The sequence below is a fragment of the Erythrolamprus reginae genome, chromosome 11 (assembly GCF_031021105.1).
Source record: "Erythrolamprus reginae isolate rEryReg1 chromosome 11, rEryReg1.hap1, whole genome shotgun sequence".
In the NCBI taxonomy this organism is placed as follows: domain Eukaryota; kingdom Metazoa; phylum Chordata; class Lepidosauria; order Squamata; family Dipsadidae; genus Erythrolamprus; species Erythrolamprus reginae.
In genome coordinates, this window is record NC_091960.1 from 15,122,425 (window position 1) to 15,145,982 (window position 23,558).

The window sequence follows — 23,558 nt, forward strand, 5'->3', positions numbered from 1 at the left end:
AGTTCCTAGTAGCCCAAACCAGCATAGCCATAACTCTGACATTTCTCTGCTTGCCCTTCAGCCTGTAACACTCACCCACCCCAAAAAATCCCCCGCCTCTCGCTGCAACTAGTCCCCGGGCCGCCCTCCCCCGCCGAATCCTAGCCTATCTTTGCAGCCGTAAAACCGGCAAGATTGCGCTGGCGAGGTTCAGAAAGAAAAGACCCAAAAGATAACTATTAGAGAGGCGCGGCCGCGGCTTTGGCCAGGGCAAGCCAAGGCAGCTTACGATCCTCGCTTAAGGCGCCGGCGGGCTTGGCAAAGAAGAGCGCACGCATCCCGGAGCCAGGCGAAGCAATGTGGCAGATTCCCACATCCTTCTATTTAAAGAGACCGGCCGCGCTTGGAGAGGAGGAGGAGGAGGCCGACTGGTGGGAGGGGAGGAGGAGGGGAGGAGGAGGAGGAGGAGGAAGACATAAAAGGCGAGTCCCGTCGGAAAGCGCGCGAGCGAGACGGAGAGCGCGTGTTTGCTGACCCGGACGCGGCTGCATTTCGGCGGAGAAGCAAATCAAGCTATTTTCAGGCTCGCCATGGCGGAGGCGTTTGCCGGCTGTTGGAAACTGGTGGAGAGCGACAAATTCGACGACTACATGAAAGCTCTCGGTACCGTAAAGGCGGGCAAGAGGGGCGGGGAGGGAAGCGGGACTTTTGGCGCTGGCCTCGTGGTGGTTAGGTTCCCACGGGGAAGCGGTCTTCGTCGAGTTGAGGGGCTTTTTAAAAAGGGGGGTGTGGGTTTGGAAATGGGGGGGGCTGGGTCTCCCACTTGCGGTCCTCCACCCGCCCCACCACCCTCTTCAAAGCCTGGCTCGTAAGGTTGGTAAAGCTCCAAACTCGACTGCACGAGATATGACTTTAGTAACCGAGTAGTTAATGCGTGGAACTCACTACCTGACTCGGTAGTATCATCTCCTAGCCCTTAAACTTTACCCCTTAATTATTGCATTGTTTATGGGAATAGTCTCGTGCCACAGTCTCCCCGGGGAGGGGGGGTAGTTTCCAATGGTGGAAGAAACTCTTGCTGGCCCGAATAAATTGGGAATGACTGCAATTCGTACAAATGATACGCGGGTGCTTCTGGAGTTGGGGGACCACGCAGAAGTCAACCCAGCAAAGGACTTTCTGCAAAGCTGGGGCCTGACTTTGGGGTCCTGAGGATGGGAACCACTCGGTTGGGGGACAGAGTAACCCAGAGAAGAAGAGCCCCCCCCCCAGCAAGTGCCTTTCAAAATGGGAGGGGGGACGTTCAAGTACCTGAACTCTGGCCTGGGTTGGCTTTAGAGATGATAATTACCCAGCACTTTGAGTAGCACTTACACAATGCAATGGCGGTGGTGTAATGTGGTAGTAACGAACTTGACCGTCCGGCCCAGAATCCGCTAGTGCAGGGGTCTCCAAGCTGGCTGAGGAACTCTGGGAGTTGAAGTCCGCAAGTCTTAAAGTTGCCAAGGTTGGAGATCCCTGCGCTAGTATGCTATCCTCCCCTCCCAGTTGTCCCTGGGTGGTCTTCATGAGAATAAACTATGTCATATGACAAAGGCATGCACGGCTGTCCTTGATGTCATTGGAAGGCATGTGGATACAATGCAGCAAATGACACCTTGAGGTTTTTCCATTGCTCAGAGATAAAGCAGCAAAGGGACGTGTTTGCAGGGTTGGGTTTGAGGAGTTGGCCTTTCCTGAGCTACTCCTTGTGTAAACTCCTTGCTGTGTGGTAGGTTTAATTGGAATCCTCTTTTGGCTGGCCTTGGGCCGGGGATCATCTTCTCTCCCCCAACCCACTCACATCTGGTAGCAATTTTCTGCAAGAGGAACTACAGGAGAGCACAGCCTGTATTCCACTGAATGAGAGGGTGTGTAAGAGGTGGGGTGATTGTTCATGTGATGTGTCCTTTTTCTGCCAGAAGCTGCTCTGATAGGGCGAGACTGGGCTGCTGCTACTTCTCATGAGTAAGCCTGGAACCCTGGAAGGCTTTTCTGAAATTACAAGGGCTTTAAGGAGAGGATGCACTCAAGATGTGTTGTAAGGGAAGAAGGTGTAGGAGCCATGGGGGTATTTTCTCACTCAGCTGGCTGGTACAAGCTGGGCTTTTGTACAAACATAGAAACAGAAGATTGAGGGCAGAAAAAGACCTCATAGTCCATCTAGTCTGCCCTTATACTATTTCCTGTATTTTATCTTAGGATGGATCTATGTCTATCCCAGGCATGTTTAAATTCAGTTACTGTGGATTTACCAATCACGTCTGCTGGAAGTTTGTTCCAAGCATCTACTACTCTTTCAGTGAAATAATGATTTCTCACGTTGCTTCTGATCTTCCCCCCAACTAACCTCAGATTGTGCCTCCTTGTTCTTGTCTTCACTTTCCTATTAAAAACACTTCCCTCCTGAACCTTATTTAACCTTTTAACATATTTCAATATTTCGATCATGTGCCCCCTTTCCTTTCTGTCCTCCAGATTATACAGATTGAGTTCATTAAGTCTTTCCTGATCAGTTTGATGCTTAAGACCTTCCATCATTTTTGTAGCCCGTCTTTGGACTCGTTCAATTTTGTCAATATCTTTTTGTAGGTGAGGTCTCCAGAACGGAACACAGTACTGTATTCCAAATGTGGTCTCACCAGCGCTCTATACAACGGGATCTCAATCTCCCTCTTCCTGCTTGTTATACCTCCAGCTATGCAGCCAAGCATTCTACTTGCCCCCTTCCCCTTTTCTGGGCCCGATTTTGCCAGGCGTAATACTTTTCTGCCCTCTTAACTGTTGTGTAAGCTCAGCTTAAAGCCAGCTTTGCACAGCTCTTGCCTGGCTTCATCATATTGGGTGCGGTTTTTAATTACTTTCACAGATAGCAAGGATTAAAATGCTGGCATCTCCCACCTTTCTTGTAAAGCTGAGTAAGGGTCATTAACCAGGTGAATCCCAACTGTAGTTACCAGACCTTGTTTCTACCCAAAACAAAGATAGGATAGTTGCGGAACGAGAAAATATTTGTATTCACCTCCAACTCTTTCTATGGCGTATGTATCCTGTCTTTTGTTCAGCAGCCCCAGGGAGGAAGCAGAGTGTTGCTTAATTTTAATTTTCCCTGATGAAATTCCTGTGGAAGTGGGTGGGGCAGGGAGAGTGATTGGTCAAAAGACCCTCGGGGAACTTCTATGGCTGAAGGTGGAGTAGAAACTCAGTCATCTTGACCACTCTCAATTTTTTATACTGATGGCCCGTGACTTTTAGCCAGGGTTCTACTTACCTTTTAGCCAGGGTTCCACTTACCTTTTAGCCAGGGTTCCACTTACCTTTTAGCCAGGGTTCCACTTACCTTTTAGCCAGGGTTCCATTTACCTTTTAGCCAGGGTTCTACTTACCTTTTAGCCAGGGTTCCACTTACCTTTTAGCCAGGGTTCCACTTACCTTTTAGCCAGGGTTCCACTTACCTTTTAGCCAGGGTTCCATTTACCTTTTAGCCAGGGTTCCATTTACCTTTTAGCCAGGGTTCCATTTACCTTTTAGCCAGGGTTCCACTTACCTTTTAGCCAGGGTTCCACTTACCTTTTAGCCAGGGTTCCACTTACCTTTTAGCCAGGGTTCCATTTACCTTTTACCCAGGGTTCCACTTACCTTTTAGCCAGGTTCCACTTACCTTTTAGCCAGGGTTCCACTTACCTTTTAGCCAGGGTTCCACTTACCTTTTAGCCAGGGCTCTATTTACCTTTTAGCCAGGGTTCCATTTACCTTTTAGCCAGGGTTCCATTTACCTTTTACCCAGGGTTCCACTTACCTTTTAGCCAGGTTCCACTTACTTTTTAGCCAGGGTTCCACTTACCTTTTAGCCAGGGTTCCATTTACCTTTTAGCCAGGGTTCCATTTACCTTTTACCCAGGGTTCCACTTACCTTTTAGCCAGGTTCCACTTACTTTTTAGCCAGGGTTCCACTTACCTTTTAGCCAGGTTCCACTTACCTTTTAGCCAGGTTCCACTTACCTTTTAGCCAGGGTTCCACTTACCTTTTAGCCAGGTTCCACTTACCTTTTAGCCAGGGTTCCACTTACTTTTTAGCCAGGGTTCCACTTACCTTTTAGCCAGGGTTCCACTTACCTTTTAGCCAGGGTTCTACTTACCTTTTAGCCAGGTTCCACTTACCTTTTAGTCAGGGTTCCACTTACCTTTTAGCCAGGGTTCTACTTACCTTTTAGCTAGGTTCCGCTTACCTTTTAGCCAGGGTTCCACTTACCTTTTAGTCAGGGTTCCACTTACCTTTTAGCCAGGTTCCACTTACTTTTTAGCCAGGGTTCCACTTACCTTTTAGCCAGGGTTCTACTTACCTTTTAGCTAGGTTCCACTTACCTTTTAGCCAGGGTTCCACTTACCTTTTAGCCAGGGTTCCACTTACCTTTTAGCCAGGGTTCCACTTACCTTCGCTACTGGTGCTCATCACAACATTTTGCACATGAATGTACTTTTTGCTGACGCATGTGCGTGCACCCCTCATGTAATTTTACTTCCACACATGAAGGTGTGTTTCAGCCGAAACACAGCAAAGAAATAAACACAGCAAAGAAATAAAGGTTGGTATTAACTTGGAGGCAGGCTGGAGGCCTTTTTCCAAAGCAGAAGACAAGGAGAAGCCATCAAAAATGTTAATGTATGAGCAGAGTAATCCTTGTTTACCAAGGTGGTGCACGCACAGAAAGGTTTAGATTAAGATTAATTGTGAATAACTAGTCAGCCACACACAGCTATACTAACTTGAATGAAAGTTTACTTTGAGAAATAACCTATTCAGATAAAAAGTCTAAAGTCATACACATAATAAGTCAGAATAACAATCCAAATTTTACCAAGTACATAGTCTTTCTTATCAGTTGTCTTTGTCATAGTCAGTAAACAAAGATATCGGGTCTGAGCACATTTTAGCTATAATATATAACTACAATACCGAGAGATTGCAGAGAAAATTGCTGAGCCCAGACAAAGAGAAATAGAGAGGGTGACTCAGAGAAATAAGCTATGAACTCTAGCTCCCTCTTGTGGCAGTCTGCAACATCTGCAGCCAATATATTGCCAACCCAATGTTATGGACAGAGTCCTAACAAACAATGAAACAATTGCCAAAATTTTCCCCAAAAAGATGGGGGTGCTCATGGACCAGCACAGACAAAACCAGATTTGTGACACCAAAGTTACATCATCAGCAGGTTTTTAAAGGTTTGGGCGATTGGTCCAAACAGGGAGGAACCCACTCCCACTTTTAACATTTAGTGACTATTTGAAGTTGTGATAAATTTCCCCAGGGCGATCTCTGAAATCCTGATAGCCAGACCAGCTCCTTGGGAGGTAATGAGATTGCATTTTATGTGCTCTACAACTGACTGCATTTATGGCCAATTGTAGTATTTTGTAGTCATAACTAATTGTCCTAAGAGGGAATGGGGAGAAGCTTTTAGCTGATTATGTGTATTATTTTTAAATTTAAAAAAAAGGAAAGCAAACCTACTGCCATAATATAACAGGATTTTTCCATTAAATTCTGCTGAGTGGAATTCTAGACATTTGCCAGAAATTGCCAGGATTCATGAACGCAGCAATGAGAATGATTTATGATGGAGAGGTATTTGCAACCTATCTGCAGGGGGAATGCTGGCAATTTGTCAGGATTTTTGTGGCAGTTTTCATTCCTTTGACTCTTTTCAAAACCACTGAAAAGCTAAAGCTTTAAAGGGAAACTTTACTTGGCAGCTATGCCATTATACTGTATAGGTAGCACTTTTTTTTAAACCCTCTTACATGCAATGAGGAGGAAGAATATTATCTCATTTTTTTAATGAACCATAATAACTGGAGGACAGTCGAGACCTAGCTTGAATGTGAGACTTTCTAGTGTTCAATTTCCAAGCAGTTCCAGTACCAATGTATGACACAGCAAAATCCAATGGAGTCCAGTACAGTGGTACCTCTACTTACGAACTTAATTCGTTTGAGTGACCAGGTTCTTAAGTAGAAAGTTTGTAAGAAGATGCAATTTTCCCCATAGGAATCAATGTAAAAGCAAATAATGTGTGCAATTGGGGAAACCACAGGGAGGGTGGAGGCCCTGTTTCCTCCCAGGAGATTCCTAGAGAGGCCCCATGGAGGCTTCTCCTCAGCTTTTCTGGTCCTGTTTTCTCCCAGGAGATTCCTAGAGAGGCCCCATGGAGGCTTCTCCTCAGCTTGTCTGCCCCTGTTTTCTCCTAGGAGATTCTTAGAGAGACCCCATGGAGGCTTCTCTTTGCCTTTTCCGGCCATGTTTCCTCCCAGGAGATTCCTAGAGAGACCCCACGGAGGCTTCCCCTCGCCTTTTCTGGCCCTGTTTCCTCCCAGGAGATTCCTAGAGAGGCCCCACAGAGGCTAAAAAATCTTGAACACCCGGTTCTTATCTAGAAAAGTTTATACAAATCTAATATTTTATATTGTAAATTATTAGATTTGTTATAAACTGTTTTTATTGTGTTGTGAGCCACCCCGAGTCTACGGAAAGGGGTGGCATACAAATCTAATTAATAATAATAATAATAATAATAATAATAATAATAAGTAGAGGCGTTCATAGGTAGAGGTACCACTGTACTTTATTTGTCTACAGCTGGTGGACAGAACGCTGCCTGATTAAAGCTATAACCCTTTACTCTGATAGATATATCCTGAGAGATGCTAATACAGTGATGGTGAACCTGTGGCATGGGTGCCACAAATGACACACAGAGCCATATCTGCCAGCACGCAAGTTATTTCCCTGGCTCAGTTCCAGCACGCATATGCGCACAAGCCAACTAATTTTCAGCTCGAATGGAGGCTCTGGGAGGGCATTTTTGGCTTCCGGAGAGCCTCCGGGGTTATGGGAAAGGCGTTTTTGCCTTCCCCAAGCTCCAGGGAAGCCTCTGAAGCCTGGGGAGGGGTGAAAAACGGGCTTACCAGGCCCACCAGAAGTTGGAAATGGGCTGTTTCTGGCCTCCAGAGGGCCTCCAGGGGGGCAGGGGAGGCAATTGTCGCCCTCCCCAGGGATTGAATTATGGGTGTGGGTACTTGTGCAGGCGTGATAGTGTGTGCTTTATAAGTAATAACCAACCCTTTGAATTGTCACCAGAGACCAATTGGCAGCCAGTTCAGCGTGCACTGAGCGTTGGTGTTATATGAGTGTGTCTGGGAACACTCATAACATCTCATGTGGTTGCATTCTGGACTATCTGCAGTCTCTGAACACTCTTCAAGTGTAGCCCCATGTAGAGCATGTTGCAATAATCTAGACAAGAGATGATGAGGGCCTGAGTGACCAGGCGCAGAGCCTCCTGGTCCAAATAGGGCCCTTTTTTTGCCCTCCTGGAGGGTCGAAGAAAGTCTCTGGAATCTAGGGAGGGGAAAAAGCACCCCCCCTCCGCTATGGTGCAAGCACAGACTAGGCCATGCCCACCCAGCAACCGGGCAGAGAACCCCTTGCTAAAATTTTTGAAGCCCACCCCTGGCTACTTTCTCCAACTGCCCAGTGCAGGGAAAAGAAGACAAATGGGGCATGTCAGTCAGCATGCCTTCTACCTACATTTGCAACCGTGGAGATGGGAGCTTCTGTTGATAGTGCTTCCAAAAAAAATGCCATAGTTTTTATCCTTTTTTAATTAATTTTTATAATAACAATAAAACATTCACACAGCACATAACAAACAGTGTGCTCAGTGTTCAAAATGCCCACCACCAAACAACATTCATGCCCAAGGTGGGGGGATATTTTCTATATACCTTTTTAACTAAAGACCAGTATATCTGAAGTTAGTTGGGGGAAAGATCAAAGGCAACATGAGAAAATATTATTTTACTGAAAGAGTAGTAGATCCTTGGAACAAACTTCCAGCAGACGTGGTTGGTAAATCCACAGTAACTGAATTTAAACATGCCTGGGATAAACATATATCCATTGTAAGATAAAATACAGGAAATATAATATAAGGGCAGACTAGATGGACCAGAAGGTCTTTTTCTGCCGTCAGTCTTCTATGTTTCTATGTTTCTATATCTATTTACATATTATAAAGTGATTCTATTTATTCTTTTATTCTTTATACCTTGATCTCGAATTCTACTAACCACATGTCCTCTTACCTTGTCCCATCGTCCCATAAGTTTCTGCAGATTAGTTTCATTGGCCAAATTCATCCTCCTATCCATAATCTCAAACTGAATATATGTACTCATTTTTTTTTTTAATCTTTATAATGTTTCCTTGCTATCTGCAACTAAGCCAGAAGTCCACATTTTCAGGGGCATATTTTCAATTGAATGTGTGAATCCCCTTAAATAAAGCAAGGGAAATAAGTCAAAGAAGCAAGGAGTGGGAGGGTGGGAGATATGATGACTGTTTAATATTTGGAGGCCAGATACGGTGACCCTGAACTAGCCAGAACCTGAAAGAATAGATAAACTATCATCCTTGGAGGGCAATTTCTGTAGATTTTATATGCACACTTCCTTATCTCCAACAGTAAAAAGGTAGCCTGGTCTTTCTTATCTGGTGCCTTCTCCCGATTCTTGGATCTCATTGCTCAAGAGCAGTTTTGGGAAGGAATGTTGCTCAATGGCAGAGCATCTGTTCGCATGCCAAAGATTACAGGCTCAGTCCTCAGGATGGCCAGGCACAGCTTTGGAAATCCTGCCCCAAACCATGGGAAAAGCTAGCATTCTTAAGCCAGTGGTGGCCAAAAAAGCAGACCGCATGGAGCATCAGCAGCAGCGTGAGACAATTTATAATATTTGGCTAAGCGGGGTACAATTTGAGAATTCTAAATTTAAGAGCCCCAGTTGGAGAAAGGTGGATTAATTTAAAACTTTTTTCCCCGTGAGAAAGTCAGGGGAAGGGCAAGCTGCTACAAGCTGTACGGGATTATGTCTCTGGGCCGCTTCTGTTTCCTCACTCACTCAAAAGCATTTGGATGCTCCTTTTGGCTGGGAGGGCAGAAAAGGAGGCCAAGACGAAACGTTGGGCCCTTCCGTGTATCACTTTGGGCAGGGGTGGGATCCACATCATTTACCTGTCAGTTTGCCCAGCATCGAAAATATGAGCTTGCTCATTCACTATGGTCACACATACACTTTCCGTACATACGTGCAGCCTTCCACGCAGCCTCTAACAGGACAGCATAGCACTTGGACAGGTTGACAGTGCTACCCGCAGGTCGCTATTACTGGGTTCGCCCGAACCGGTCTGAACTTGTTCTGGCCTATTCACATCTTGCACAATTAGCAATCGATCCAGATGACTCAGAGGCAGTGGAGAGACAGTGGAGGTGTAGTACAAGCAACCTGTGTTCCTGGCACCCGAGCCTGAGAGCGAAGAGGACATGGTGTCAGAGGCTGAAGAGCAACCAGGGCCTTCTGCACCTCCTGAGACGAGTGACTCAGGAGAGGCGGAGGAGCTTCTTCTTGATGCTAGGACTCACAGGGCCTATAGGAGGCAAGAGTGGTTACTCAGGAGGAGGCTTCCTCGTGAATAGCACTGCTGGCTACTGGGCCACACCCTCCAGCTATTTAAGGAGGAGTCACACAATGCTTTGGTGCAGAGGACAATGCTGTTTCGTTCCAGACTCTTGCTGCATGTCTTTCACCGGCTTGCGATTTTACAAGAACTACATTCTTGTCTGCATTAATTAGCTCTGGTCTTCCAGCCAACCTCTGTAAATCTATGATAAGGAACTCTCCTACAGTCTAGTAATTACTATTGCGTTTACCTATTCTTGGGACTCTGGCCAGCTGCTAAGATATTATTAGCAGCGTGCTGAAGCCTTTATTAGATTTTACTTGCTTTTAGAAGAGACTCAAAATTGCTAAAGACTTTTATTTTATTAGTACTAAAAGTAGTAAACTTTTAGTACTAAATCCAGTGGTGTGCATCTTACTTTGAGGGGGGCTCGATGCTGGGACAGAACAGAACCAGCTGAATATCACCTCTGATCTTGGGTCACTTAGCCATTTCCCCCCATTTTCTTGTTAATGAACCTCTATCAAAGGATCCCTTCCTGAATTATTTTAAGCAGAGATGAAAGAGAATGACTTTGGGGCTTTGGGCCTGTAAAGCAAGTGTCCTTCTCCTTCACTTAAGTTCTCCAATTTTGTTGCCTAAGGCAGTGATGGCGAACCTTTTTTCCCTCGGGTGCCAGAAACGTGTGTATGCATGCTATCACGCATACGTGAGTGCCCACACCCATAATTCAATGCCTGGGGAGGGCGAAAACAGCTTCCCCCACTCCCTGGAGGCACTCTGGAGGCCGGAAATGGCCTGTTTCCAAACTTCTGGTGGGCCCAGTAGGCTTGTTTTTCACCCTCCCCGGGCTCCAAAGGTTTCCTTGGAGCTGGAGGAGGGTAAAAGTGTCTTCTCCCATCTGCCCGGAGGCTCTCTGGAAGCCAAAAGCGTTATCCCAGAACCTCTGTGCAAGCCAAAAATCACTAGCCAAGCACACACATGCACATTGGGGCTGAGCTAGGGCAACGGCTCACGTGCCAGCAGATATGGCTCTGCGTGCCACCTGTGGTACCCGTGCCATAGGTTCGCTATTACTGGCCTAAGGAAACTCCAATTTTATTAACAAGGATGACATGTGAAATTAAAAAAAAAACACCAAGTAAAGATCGTTTCTCCCTCTGATGAATGGAGAGGTCAGTTTTCCTCATGTTCATAGCTACTTTCCCCAATTTGTCTCATTTGTGGCAACAAGTGGTCTTTGTGTGCTTGCAATAAGAGCAGGTCAAAGTAGCCGCCTTTGGGAGTTTGTGGGAGTTTGAACTTGGACCTTCCCAGTCTAGTCAGGCTCTGGGAACTACTGCCCAGAGAGGTTGTGGTATAAATGCAACTCTTATGGTGGTTGGAATACAGAGCATTTTTTGTGATGGGTAGGATCACGTACACGAGATGGGCTCCTTTATAAATTGGATAGGGGCGTGAAAGGAGAGTGTGTAATTTAATAATTAAATAAAAGGAGGAAGAAAGAACAGCTGTTTCCTGCTGAATAAGCCCATTAGATCAGGCAGCAAAATGCAAAAGGGCAAGTCCACAGCAGAGGAATGTTAAGTACTGTAAAAGAGCTTTTACATTCATCCAAGAGGCTCTCCAGAATAGATCACACACATCTTGTTCAAAAGAGCATACATCTGGCGATTATATGCATACACAGAAGGTTCTTTGAAGTCCTCTCCATTAAATGGCTCCGTGCCAGGCCAATATATACACTGCTCAAAAAAATAAAGGGAACACTTAAACAACACAATATAACTGTTGTATCCTGGAATGGCTACCTTGTAACGCTGTAAATAGTTTGTTCCTCTTTTCCAGCGCTGTCTGAGCCCAAGCAGGAAGTCGCTCCTGATTGGCTCAGACGCGGCCGGCTCTCGCTTTGGCGGGAACCGCAAAAGTATAAAAGAAGCGGTTTCTCCCTGCAGAGCCAGTCGGTACTCGCTGAACTGTCACTTTACCTTGCTGAGCTGTCACTTGTTCTCTGAGCTGAATAAAAGTACCGATTGCTCAAACCCTGTCTCTGGGTCTACTTCACTGGCGACGAACGAACGGAAGAACTTCGCGTGCAACATGGACAAAATCCAGATCGGCCAGGCTCCAGAACTTTTCGATTCCGAGAAAATGACATGGGACGAGTACATGGCCACCTTCGAGATATTCCTCGAGGCGGCGGGAATGCAGGACGCCGGAGCCGATCGCAGACGGGCTATTTTTCTCAACTACTGCGGCGCAGAGATCCGTAGACTTGCCCAAACTCTCACCGAGCCAGAACAAGCAAGAGCCACAGCGTGGGACGTCCTTCAACAGAAACTAGCGAGCCATTTTAAACCAACCAGACCAGCCATGGTTTACCGGCATCAATTTCACATGATGGCTCAGAGAGAAACCGAGTCAATCAGCCAATTCACAACGCGGCTTCGAACGGTACTTGCTCAATGCAAGTTTCAAGACCCGGAAGCTCGCCTTACCGACGCCTTGGTTTTCGGCATGAAGAGCAACTCGGTGAGAAACAAACTCCTCACCGAAGAAGAGCCGACGCTACAAACCGTAATTAAATTAGCACAAACCGCGGAAGCAGCCGACGCAGCGGCAAGAGAATTAAAGGAGCACGGAAGGCGAGAAATCATTGCCAAAATCAACGCCGAGTCTCCCAGCGCCGAGGGAACAGACGACCTCAGCCAGCCGACTAGAAACGGGGACAACTGCCTCCTCCTGCAAGACCAGCCGAGACATCCTAGAGCTACTCACCCAGCCCCCTGCGCGGGCTGCCGGGGAAATCACCAGCGCCATCGATGCCCCTTCCGAGACGCTACTTGCCACCGTTGCAACCGGAGAGGCCACATCGCCATCGCATGCAGAGCAACGGCACCAGAAGAAACGTTTGCCACACAACAATACCAGCGACCTCAAAACCAACCCCCCCAATCGCGAGAAAGGAGACCGTTCCGCAGCTCGGGTCAAAGGAACTACTCAAGCGCTAACCGCGACTACAATAGAGGTAACTCTAAATTTTCCGTGAATAACACGGCAACCAAAAAGGGGGCTAAAATTGTTATCTCATTGTTACTAAATAACCAGCCTTGCTCAATGGAGCTGGATACGGGCTCGAGATATACCATCATGCCCTGGGAAAAATTTAAACTATACATGCCTAATGTGTCTAAGGCTGACTTAACTCAAACCTCATTGGTGATCAGAGACTTCCAAGGGGGGGTAATCTCGGTCCTGGGAACAGCAAATGTACCTATTGCCTTTAAGAATGTGAAATGTACCCTTCCCATGCTTATTGTGACGGGGGCCAAACACTCCCTGCTGGGTCTAGCGTGGATGGAACCGTTGGGGATCGAAATTTCGGGTGTGTGTAATGTAAACTGTGATAATATGCCTAACTTTGTGAAAGAGTTCCCTGAAGTGTTCAGCCCCACCTTGGGATTGTATAAGGGACCCCCTATATCTTTCTCTATCGACCCCAAGGTCCCACCGGTCAGACTGAAACCTCGCAGGGTTCCCCTTCCGCTTCTCCCCAAGCTGGACATGCAGCTGGACAAACTCATTAGTCAAGGTATTTTGGTCCCTGTGGAACAGGGGCCATGGGAAACTCCCATAGTGACACCATTGAAGCCAGATGGCTCTTTAAGAGTTTGCGCTGATTACAAATCAACCTTGAATAAGGCACTCCAACACCACCCCTACCCCATCCCGGTCGTGCAACAACTCTTACACTCCCTGGGGGAGGGAAAAAGGTTCGCAAAGATCGACCTGGCCCAGGCTTACCAGCAGCTTCCGGTCGATGAACAAACAGCAAACGCCCAAACGATTGTAACACACAGGGGGGCTTTCAAATGCACGAGGTTACAGTTTGGGGTAAGCATAGCCCCAGGAATATTCCAGAGCATCATGGAACGCCTATTGTCAGGGGTAAATGGGGCAATTCCATATTTTGATGACATCTTAATTGCAGGGGAAAACCAGGGACAACTGAACAAAAGAATAAGGGAAGTACTTAAGAGGCTACAGGACAAAGGGTTACGAATCAAGCCTGATAAATGTGTCTGGGGAACTGACAGTGTTGAATTCCTTGGGTATAAGATAGATAAGGAAGGTATCCACCCCACAACAGAGAAGCTGAGAGCAATTAGAGAAGCCCCAGAGCCACAAGATAAGAATGAGTTGCAGGCATTTTTGGGCCTCCTTAATTTTTATTCCGTTTTTTTAAAGCAGAAGGCAACAGTAGCAGAGCCTCTCCATCGTTTACTCCAGAAGGAAGCCCGCTGGACATGGGGGAAAACTGAACGTGAAGCTTTTTCTCAAATAAAAAATTTAATAACTTCTAAAAGTGTAGTAGTCCAATATAGTGCTTCACTACCCATTAGGCTCACGTGCGACGCTTCGCCGTACGGCATAGGAGGAGTCTTAGCTCACGTTCTACCGAATAAGACAGAGGCCCCAATAGCATTCTTTTCAAGAACCATGACCAGCACAGAGAGGAATTATAGCCAGTTAGACAAGGAGGCTCTAGCATTAGTGGCAGGGGTAAAGAAGTTTCACAATTACATTTTTGGGAGAAGCTTTGAGCTAGTCACTGACCACAAACCCCTACTAGGCCTGCTAGCCCCCAACAAGCCCACTCCACCTTTTATGTCTCCAAGACTAATCAGATGGGCCCTTTTCCTCTCAGGGTATCAGTATGAGCTCACCCACAAGGGGGGGAAGGAAATCAATCATGCAGACGGCCTCAGCAGATGCCCCATAGCAGACTTGGTAGAAGACCCTGTTCCTGCCACAGATGTGCTAATGATAGAACTCGAGGAAAACCCACTAACCACAGCAAAAGAGGTAGCTGCACACACGCAGCAAGACCAAATCCTTAAACAAGTGGTGAACTGTGTTCTAAAGGGATGGCAAAATGATATTGTTAAACCTGAATTGTGTGATTTTAAGAACAAAAGGCTTGAATTATCATATGTAAAAGGTTGTTTGCTGTGGGGGGATAGAGTGATCATCCCCAAACGCCTAAGGGAAAAGGTACTCAAAATGTTACACGTGGGCCATCCTGGGATTGTCAGGATGAAGAGCCTAGCAAGGGGGCATTTATGGTGGCCAGGGCTTGATGCTGATATTGAAAGTTGGGTTTCAAAGTGTGACCCGTGCCAAGAGTCTAGGCCCAGTCCCCCCAAAACAACTCCGGCTGAGTGGGAACAGCCTGCTGGCCCTTGGTCTAGGATCCACATTGATTTTGCTGGCCCAGTGGGGTCTCAGTACTTCCTAATAGTGGTTGATGCTTTCTCCAAATGGTTGGAAATAATAGCAATGAACAACATAACCACAAGTGCCACTATCAAGGTATTGAGCAGACTGTTTGCATCCCATGGTTGCCCTGATCTATTAGTGTCTGACAATGGACCACAACTAACAGCCAGGCAATTCGAATTATTCCTAGATGGCCTAGGGGTCAGACATGCCCTCATCTCGCCTTACTCGCCCTGGGCTAACGGGTTGGCAGAACGTTACGTAAGGGTGGCAAAGGAGGCATTGCACAGGTCAGGCCCTGGAGATGTGCAACAGAACTTGGACCAATTCTTATTAACCCAGCACATTACCCCTAACTCGCACACACATGTAAGCCCTGCAGAGTTATTGATGGGGAGAAAGTTGAGGTCACCATTAGACAGGTTAAACCCAAGGTTCTGTGTGAATAATAACCAAATGTGCATGAAACCAGAAAGAGAAATGTATTTGGGTCAAAATGTATATGTAAAATGCTTTGATGGAAATGTAAACTGGATGAAGGGAATTATTGTTAAGCAAAACGCACCCAAGACTTATATTGTTAAACTGGAGGATGGTCGTTTGTGGAAACGACACATAGACCACATTCGGAAACGAACTGAAAACCAATTGCAACAACCCGCTGACTCGGACTCTCCCCCTTCAACAGACTTTTGTACATTGCCCGAACTAAGAAACACGCAAAGAGACTTATCGGGCCAGGGGGAACCATCCAGCGACGCCGAGCCATCCTCGTCCTCCGAGGCCTTCGTTGGGCCCGCCAGGCCAAGTCCGCCGCACCGGGAGAGCAGCGGCGAGCCATCCTCCACAGTCAGTGGCGAAGGAGAAAATGGACTGCGCAGGTCAGCGCGAGAGCCTCGAAGGCCTCACCGATTGGACGACTTCGTCACGTGGCTTTCTTGATGGATGAGTCCAACTATGAGGGGAGGGGTGTTGTATCCTGGAATGGCTACCTTGTAACGCTGTAAATAGTTTGTTCCTCTTTTCCAGCGCTGTCTGAGCCCAAGCAGGAAGTCGCTCCTGATTGGCTCAGACGCGGCCGGCTCTCGCTTTGGCGGGAACCGCAAAAGTATAAAAGAAGCGGTTTCTCCCTGCAGAGCCAGTCGGTACTCGCTGAACTGTCACTTTACCTTGCTGAGCTGTCACTTGTTCTCTGAGCTGAATAAAAGTACCGATTGCTCAAACCCTGTCTCTGGGTCTACTTCAATAACTCCAAGTAAATCAAACTTCTGTGAACTGTCCACTTAGGAAGCAACACTGATTGTCAATTCCACATGCTGTTGTGCACATTCAACTTTGTACAGAGCAAAGTATTCAATGAGAATATTTCATCCATTCAGATATAGGAGGTATTATTTGAGTGTCCCCTTTATTTTTTAAGCTGCCTTTGACTTTATAGTTTCCCTACTGAAAAGTTAAGATTGGTATTGGCTGTTTTGCACATGCCAAGAGATGAATCCTTTTAAAATACAGTTGGATAATCTAAAATGGCAAATTTTATTTATTTATTTATTTATTTAATTATTTATTTATTTATTTAATTATTTATTTATTTATTTATTTGTATGCCGCCCCTCTCCGTAGACTCGAGGCGGCTAACAACAATAATAAAAAACAGCATGTAAATCCAATACTAAAACAACTAAAAAACCCTTATTATAAAACTAATCATACATACAAACAAACATACCATGCATAAATTGTAAAGGCCTTGGGGGAAAGAGTATCTCAGTTCCCCCATGCCTGACGGCAGAGGTGGGTTTTAAGGAGCTTACGAAAGGCAAGGAGGGTGGGGGCAATTCTAATATCCGGGGGGAGTTGGTTTCAGAGGGCCAGGGCCACCACAGAGAAGGCTCTTCCCCTGGCCCCGCCAAATGACATTGTTTAGTTGATGGGACCCGGAGAAGGCCCACTCTGTGGGACCTAACAGGTTACTGGGATTCGTGCAGCAGAAGGCGGTCCCTGAGATAATCTGGTCCGGTGCCATGAAGGGCTTTATAAGTCATAACCAACACTTTGAATTGTGACTGGAAACTGATCGGCAACCAATGCAGACTGTGGAGTGTTGGTGTTATATGGGCATTTTTGGGAAAGCCCATGATTGCTCTCGCAGCTTTACCAGCCAAACCCAAACAAACCATACTAGAGTTTAACACATGTCTAATAACACTGGTCAACACAAAAAAAATCATCAACAAAAGTAATATATCTGTTTGATATGCTGATTCCAAAAATATGCTTAGTTTTGCTCAATTACATAAATTGTCTGATATAGAAGCAATTTTGTTATTACGTTATTTCTGATATGTAGATTACCGTTTTCTTAATGTCGCCAGTATATTTCCTATAACTTATAATAAGGATGCTGCTCCATGGAAATTATACCTGCTACAAAAAAACTACATACATTTTTGAAATCAAAACAAAAAAAAATGATTCAGAAAAGTACAAGGTCAACTGTGATAATTACAAAAAAAATTTTTTTGTAGACCTGTGTAATTATGGCTTAGTGCAATATAAGAGTCCAACTCCTACATTCTACAATTATTATTTATAGTTTAACCAAATTATAGTTAACAAAATCATGGCTGGGTGTGATACACGAAGCCAACCAGTTGCAGAAAGATCCTCTGGGGGCTAGGCAAACCAGTTTGATTCCTTTAAAAAAAAAAAAAATTATAGAATAGGAAGGGACACTTTAATCTAAAGTAGAATTGAGCAATCTCTGATTAATTTGTAGTACCTAACAATGTTTTCCCTGTAGTTAGACTGCTAAATATTTGATTTTTTTTTTTTTAAGTTTCAGCCTATTTTTCCCTTTCTTGTAGGTGTGAGCTTTGCCACAAGACAACTTGCAATTATGGTCAAGCCTACCACCACTATTGAGGTGAATGGTGATGCAATTACCATCAAAACCCACAGCACTTTCAAGAACACGGAGATCAATTGCAAAGTGGGAGAAGAATTTGATGAGACAACAGCAGATGGCAGGGAGGTGAAGGTAAAGACGTTATCACTATGGTTTGAGCAGTAAATCCTGGCTAATCCCTTTAGGATTTATTCACCAATAGAAAGATTTTAAATTAGCACTAACTGCTCCATTTTTATGGCCATGTCTATTGTCGCCTTGTTTGGCAAGTTCTTCAACAAAAAACCCCCAAAAAAGTTAACTGATTAATTGCTTAATTTCTCACATGGAATATTGCCACACCTATGTGAAAAATGTAGATCTATGTGCTGAATTAATTCCCTTTCCCAGAGCCCCTTAAGACAGCTCACAAATAAATTAGAATACAATGAAGTACAGTGTTCCCTCACTTTTTGCGGGTTCGAACTTCGCGAATATCCTATACCACGGTTTTTCAAAAAATATTAATTAAAAAATACTTCATGGTTTTTTTTCTATACCCCGTTTTTTCCCACCCAATGACGTCATACGTCATCGCCAAACTTTTGTCTGCCATTGCTGATTCGCCAAAATCTCAACCAATCAGCGTTATCGCAAAAAAAAATAAATTAATAAATAATTATGTTTATAAATATCAGGATCACTAAGTGTCTTATTCAATGGTGAGTACCAGTAATAATGATGAGTAAGTGGTTGTTAAGGGAATGGGAAATGGTAATTTAGGGGTTTAAAGTGTTAAGGGAAGGCTTGTGATACTGTTCATAGCCAAAAATGGTGTATTTACTTCCGCATCTCTACTTCGCGGAAATTCGACTTTCGCGGGCAGTCTCAGAAGTATATGGTATATGTTTGTGTTTATCATACTGCCATTATGGGCCTAAAATTCATAATACAATTTGGGGGCAAAATAAGATCCTTGCTGATAGATGAAAATTGTCACTGGGCAAATTCCCCTGGATATGAGCTTTTGGAGTACAACTGAAGAGATTCTCCTTGGTTGCCCTTTGTCCATTTATTATCAGGGGTCATTTTGGATACTATATTTCAGGTACCCTATCGTCTAGATTAAGACAGGACTACCTGGAATACAGTATCCAAAATGACTCTGATGATAGTTGGAAGATTGAACGGGGAATTTGTACTTCTCTCTTTTAAAAGAAGAAGGTAACCCAAATTCATGGAGGAACAATGCTTTTCCGTGGTAATCTTTTTTTTTTTTTTAATAGAAGTAACACATAGTAAAATCTCATCCTTCAGTATTTTCTTATGGCCCTCAGGTTGGCTGGTGCTAAAACCCAAAGTTTAGATAAACTTTTAGAGTTCCATTCAGCCTTTTGGAAATCTTGCATGGATGGTTGTGAAAGATTGTATTGTGTAGTCAAAGTTTGCATATGAGATTTCTTTCTATTGATCTGTAGCTGCAAGAACATTCAAAGCATACAATGCCTGTTGACCAAATCTGAAGTTTGAAGCCCTTTGTGCATATTGTGTGAATTTCCCAGAGTATCACACCCACACTCCCTTCTTTGATTGGGAGTTTATTCCTAAATAAACACTGAAGCCAGTCTTAACTTGGATACTTATTCATGAAGCTGAACTCTAATCAGACCTTAGATAAAATAAGCTCATTCATATGGCTTTCATCTTCCTGGTCCTTAAAACGAACTTGTGCTACTGGTTTTTTAAGTAGTTGTAACTGACAACTTGACAGAACAAAATCTTATGATTACTTTTACTAGCTTAAAAGTTTGAGCCCAGAGTTACCCTGTGGTAAGATGGGTGTGGCCAATAAATTTCATAATAAAGTCCCTATCCTGGATACTCCATAGCTATGACTTGACAGAAGAATCTTCCTTAAAGTTCAGCCTTGCCAGGATATATAAATTTTAAAATTAGGACTGTGGGAAGCCATAAAGCTTCTGATTTCAGTCTGCTTTGGCTATAGAACATTACACGATAAGAAAGTCAGAAAATAGTTTCAAGGTAGTTATTTCTTTGGAGTAGCATATTGCCCTCACAATCCGGGTCCTCATTTTACCCACCTCGGAAGGATGGAAGACTGAGTCAACCTTGAGCCGGTGATGAGATTTGAACCGCTGACCTACAGATCTACAGTCAGCTTCAATGGCCTGCAGTACAGCACTCTACCTGCTGCACCACCCCGACTCTTATTTGAACATTATTTGAATAGCCACAAAAAGGACAAATGATAGACAGCATTATTTGTTGAGGAGCACTGAGGTTTTGTATTGAACCCACAAGGGTCAGTATGATAACAGATTAGGCAAGTAGCTCAGTTTTCTTTAATTGCTATAAAAGTTCAGTTGTAGATAACGATTAAAATGATTAAAGTGTTTATGGGTAAAAACATACTATTTAATTATTTCCTATTTTAAAAGTAAGGATCATACTAAGGTACTAGAGGACAATAAAAAACTATTAAGTATTCAATAAATAGTGCATAAACGCCCATCACTGGTTATAGGGTTGTCTCAGGAATGCCTCCCCTAAATCCTTCAATTTCTCTAAGGATTCTTTAACTAGTCATGGAAAATTTTACTTAGCTAATCCTTTATCTTGTGTATTGCTCAAGGATCATCACCTCGAGGCTTGACTACTGTAACGCTCTCTACACGGGGCTACCTTTGAAAAATGTTCGGAAACTTCAGATCGTGCAGAATGCAGCTGCGAGAGCAATCATGGGCTTTCCCAAATATGCCCATGTTACACCAACACTCCGCAGTCTGCATTGGTTGCCGATCAGTTTCCGGTCACAATTCAAAGTGTTGGTTATGACCTATAAAGCCCTTCATGGCACCGGACCAGATTACCTCAGGGACCGCCTTCTGCTGCATGAATCCCAGCGACCAGTTAGGTCCCACAGAGTGGATCTTCTCCGGGTCCCGTCAACTAAGCAATGTCGCCTGGCGGGACCCAGGGGAAGAGCCTTCTCTGTGGCGGCCCCAGCCCTCTGGAACCAACTCCCCCCAGAGATTAGAACTGCCCCCACCCTCCTTGCCTTTCGTAAACAACTCAAAACCCACCTCTGCCGCCAGGCATGGGGGAATTGAGATCCTCTTTTCCCCTAGGCCTTTACAATTCTATGCATGGTATGTATGTATGTATGTATGTATGTTTGGTTTTTATATTAATTGATTTTTAATCATCAATACCAAATTACTATTGTACACTGTTTTATTGTCGCTGTTAGCCGCCCCGAGTCTCTGGAGAGGGGCGGCATACAAATCCAATAAATAAATAAATAAATCCCTTTTATGGTAATTACCCATTTTCCATTGATGAAAACAGCAAAGATTAGGGAGCTATTGAAGTTGGGAAAGGTTTTTAGATTTATCCTTGGTAGAAGAAAAATGTATTTACTGTTCTTAACTGAGATATAATTGTGATCGCAATCAAAAGGCTCTCTGGCTGTTTTTGTTTGTTTATTTGTTTTTAAATATAGAGCAAACTAGCCACATACCATTTCACATAACATGCATTTATCTAATCTAGGCTTTTTGGGCTTCTGTTTAAAAAAACTATGTTATACATGAGTAATGCAAACACAAGCAAGAATACGGGCAAGTCACAACTGTAGACTCAATTGTCCTTTTAAAATCTTGCATAATCCCTTTTTCCATTCATAATCCCCAAGCTGTCTGGCTATGAAATGAACATGATTGTTTCTTTCTACAGTCTATTGTGACACTAGATGGAGGGAAGCTTGTTCACATACAAAAATGGAATGGAAAGGAGACTTCACTTGTTCGAGAAATAAAAGATGGCAAACTGATTTTGGTAAGACAACCAACACATTTTCCCCCGCTTGGCAATTTGTGGCTTCTGCTGTAGGAAGAAGTTTACTTGGGAATTGTTGAGACTGAGTGATGCCAAAGCACATTTAGACAATGAAAATTAAATAATATTAATTGGGAAGTCTGAATGATTTCCTTTCAAATGAACAAACCATCAAAGGGAGCATATAATGTAGCTTGCCGCATCCCTGGTTTAGTTACCTGGAAATATCTGATTTCCCAATATTGTGCAAAATGTTCAAAACACATGGTTTAGAGTGTGGAGTGGATTATTTGGCCTCTTGGCAGCCTCTCAAAGTACTCTGGTGATTGAATCTGGGATTTTTGTGCTCTAAAAGTGTGTTTCAGGTTTGAAAACATTTTCACAATCCTGCCAGAAATACCTTTAGCCTCAAGGAACACGTTTGAGCACAGAATTGATCAACTGCTGATTAACAGAATTGATCAACTCAACCCTTAGTTCTTTCCTCTGGGGACGAGAATATAGACTTCTTGGTCAAAAGCTAGAGTAAATAATCTTCATGTTTAGGCTATGACCGTCTTTATTCTATTTCAAAAAGGTAGGGAATAATCCTTTATTCATAGAGAAATGTAGCCATAGGGCTGACCCAACCCACTGTATCATAATTTGCTTTATTTTAATTCAATTTAATATGCAAGGCATGCCTGGCTCATTTTTGGTTAGCAAAATAATCGTTAATGCCTTTGTAAATTGGGCAAACCAAGCCTGTAATAACTTACAGTGCAGTAAAAGTAATAATTTTCTTTCCCAGAGGCAGATTTTCCTTCAGCATTCCAGAATAAAAGATAATAGTGTCATGTATCATCTTCTCTTTCAGACTCTGACAATGGGTGATGTGGTCTGCACTCGTACCTACCATAAAGATAAATAGAAAGTTTCTACCTCCTTCCTAACGAAACACTATTTTTCACTGCCAAATCACTGATGTTTTTTCTTTGTGTTTTGTACACTTACTTAAATTTTGGAGACCTTTCAGGGTCCAACTTGAACTCTCTTCCTAAGTGCCAGCCACCCTGACCTTTATGGAGTTTTGGGTGTGCCCACACATTTTTGCTATCGAAGAGATCTTTAAAAAAACATTAATAAAGTAAAACAATTGTTACCAAAAAAAATTGCCTAATTGATGTTCTGCTTTTATCAGGATAATGACTATGCCTCATTTAAAACCCCCCTTTTTCATCAAAATCAAAGGTTAGTTTCTACTTAGTTACCTGACAGAGGCAATTGCTATGTTCATGCTGTTGCATGTCTGAAGCGCTTTTTGGAAAACTGAATACACAAATCCGCATTAGATCTCTCTCTTGCCTGCTAGTAATTGGCAACTGAGCCACAAAATCTGCTATACAGAGGTGTGCTTGCCTTCTACAAAACTACCATATTCTATCATTTTGCAGGACAAAATATGTATGATACTGCATTGGACTCATGCAATCTCGTCCTTTGGCTTCTTTGTACAGTGGTACCTCCACTTAAGAACATAATTCATTCCGTGATCAATCGGTTTTCCAAAACTATATATTCCACTGCTTATCAGTCAAGATTGTTTTTTCCATCGCAAATATTACTAAAGACCTGGAACAAGATTAAACTAGATTCTTCCAGCTAGCAAATTTACAAGTTGTCTCATATCATTACTCGGTTAGCTGATAGACAGAGAACTATCTGCATTATCTACAAGGCTGTTTGACATCAAGAGTGGGATCTTTTGAAGATCTGAATTATGAATTTCCTTTTCTAGTGTGGAATGTAATGCCTATACATTTATACATTACATAGCATGCATAGACCCCGTTTCAGATGTTATGGCTATCATAGGAAATTTTTCCAGGCTCAGGTTCTTAAGTAGAAAATGGTTCTTAAGTAGAGGCAAAAAAATCTTGATCACCCAGTTCTTATCTAGAAAAGTTCTTAAATAGAGGTATTCTTAAGTAGAGGTACCACTGTATTGGCCCTAGA

At 43.9% G+C, this 23,558-nt stretch overlaps 1 protein-coding gene across 1 annotated transcript; it reads left to right on the plus strand.

Annotated features, from left to right (window-relative positions):
* The first annotated feature begins 417 nt into the window (after positions 1-417).
* On the plus strand, positions 418-22,714 carry FABP3 (fatty acid binding protein 3). Its single transcript, XM_070764218.1, has 4 exons — positions 418-642; positions 17,686-17,858; positions 21,462-21,563; positions 22,420-22,714. Exons 1-4 carry the CDS (start codon positions 570-572, stop codon positions 22,471-22,473), a joined length of 402 nt encoding a protein of 133 aa, XP_070620319.1. The 5' UTR covers positions 418-569; the 3' UTR covers positions 22,474-22,714.
* Positions 22,715-23,558: the final 844 nt, after the last annotated feature.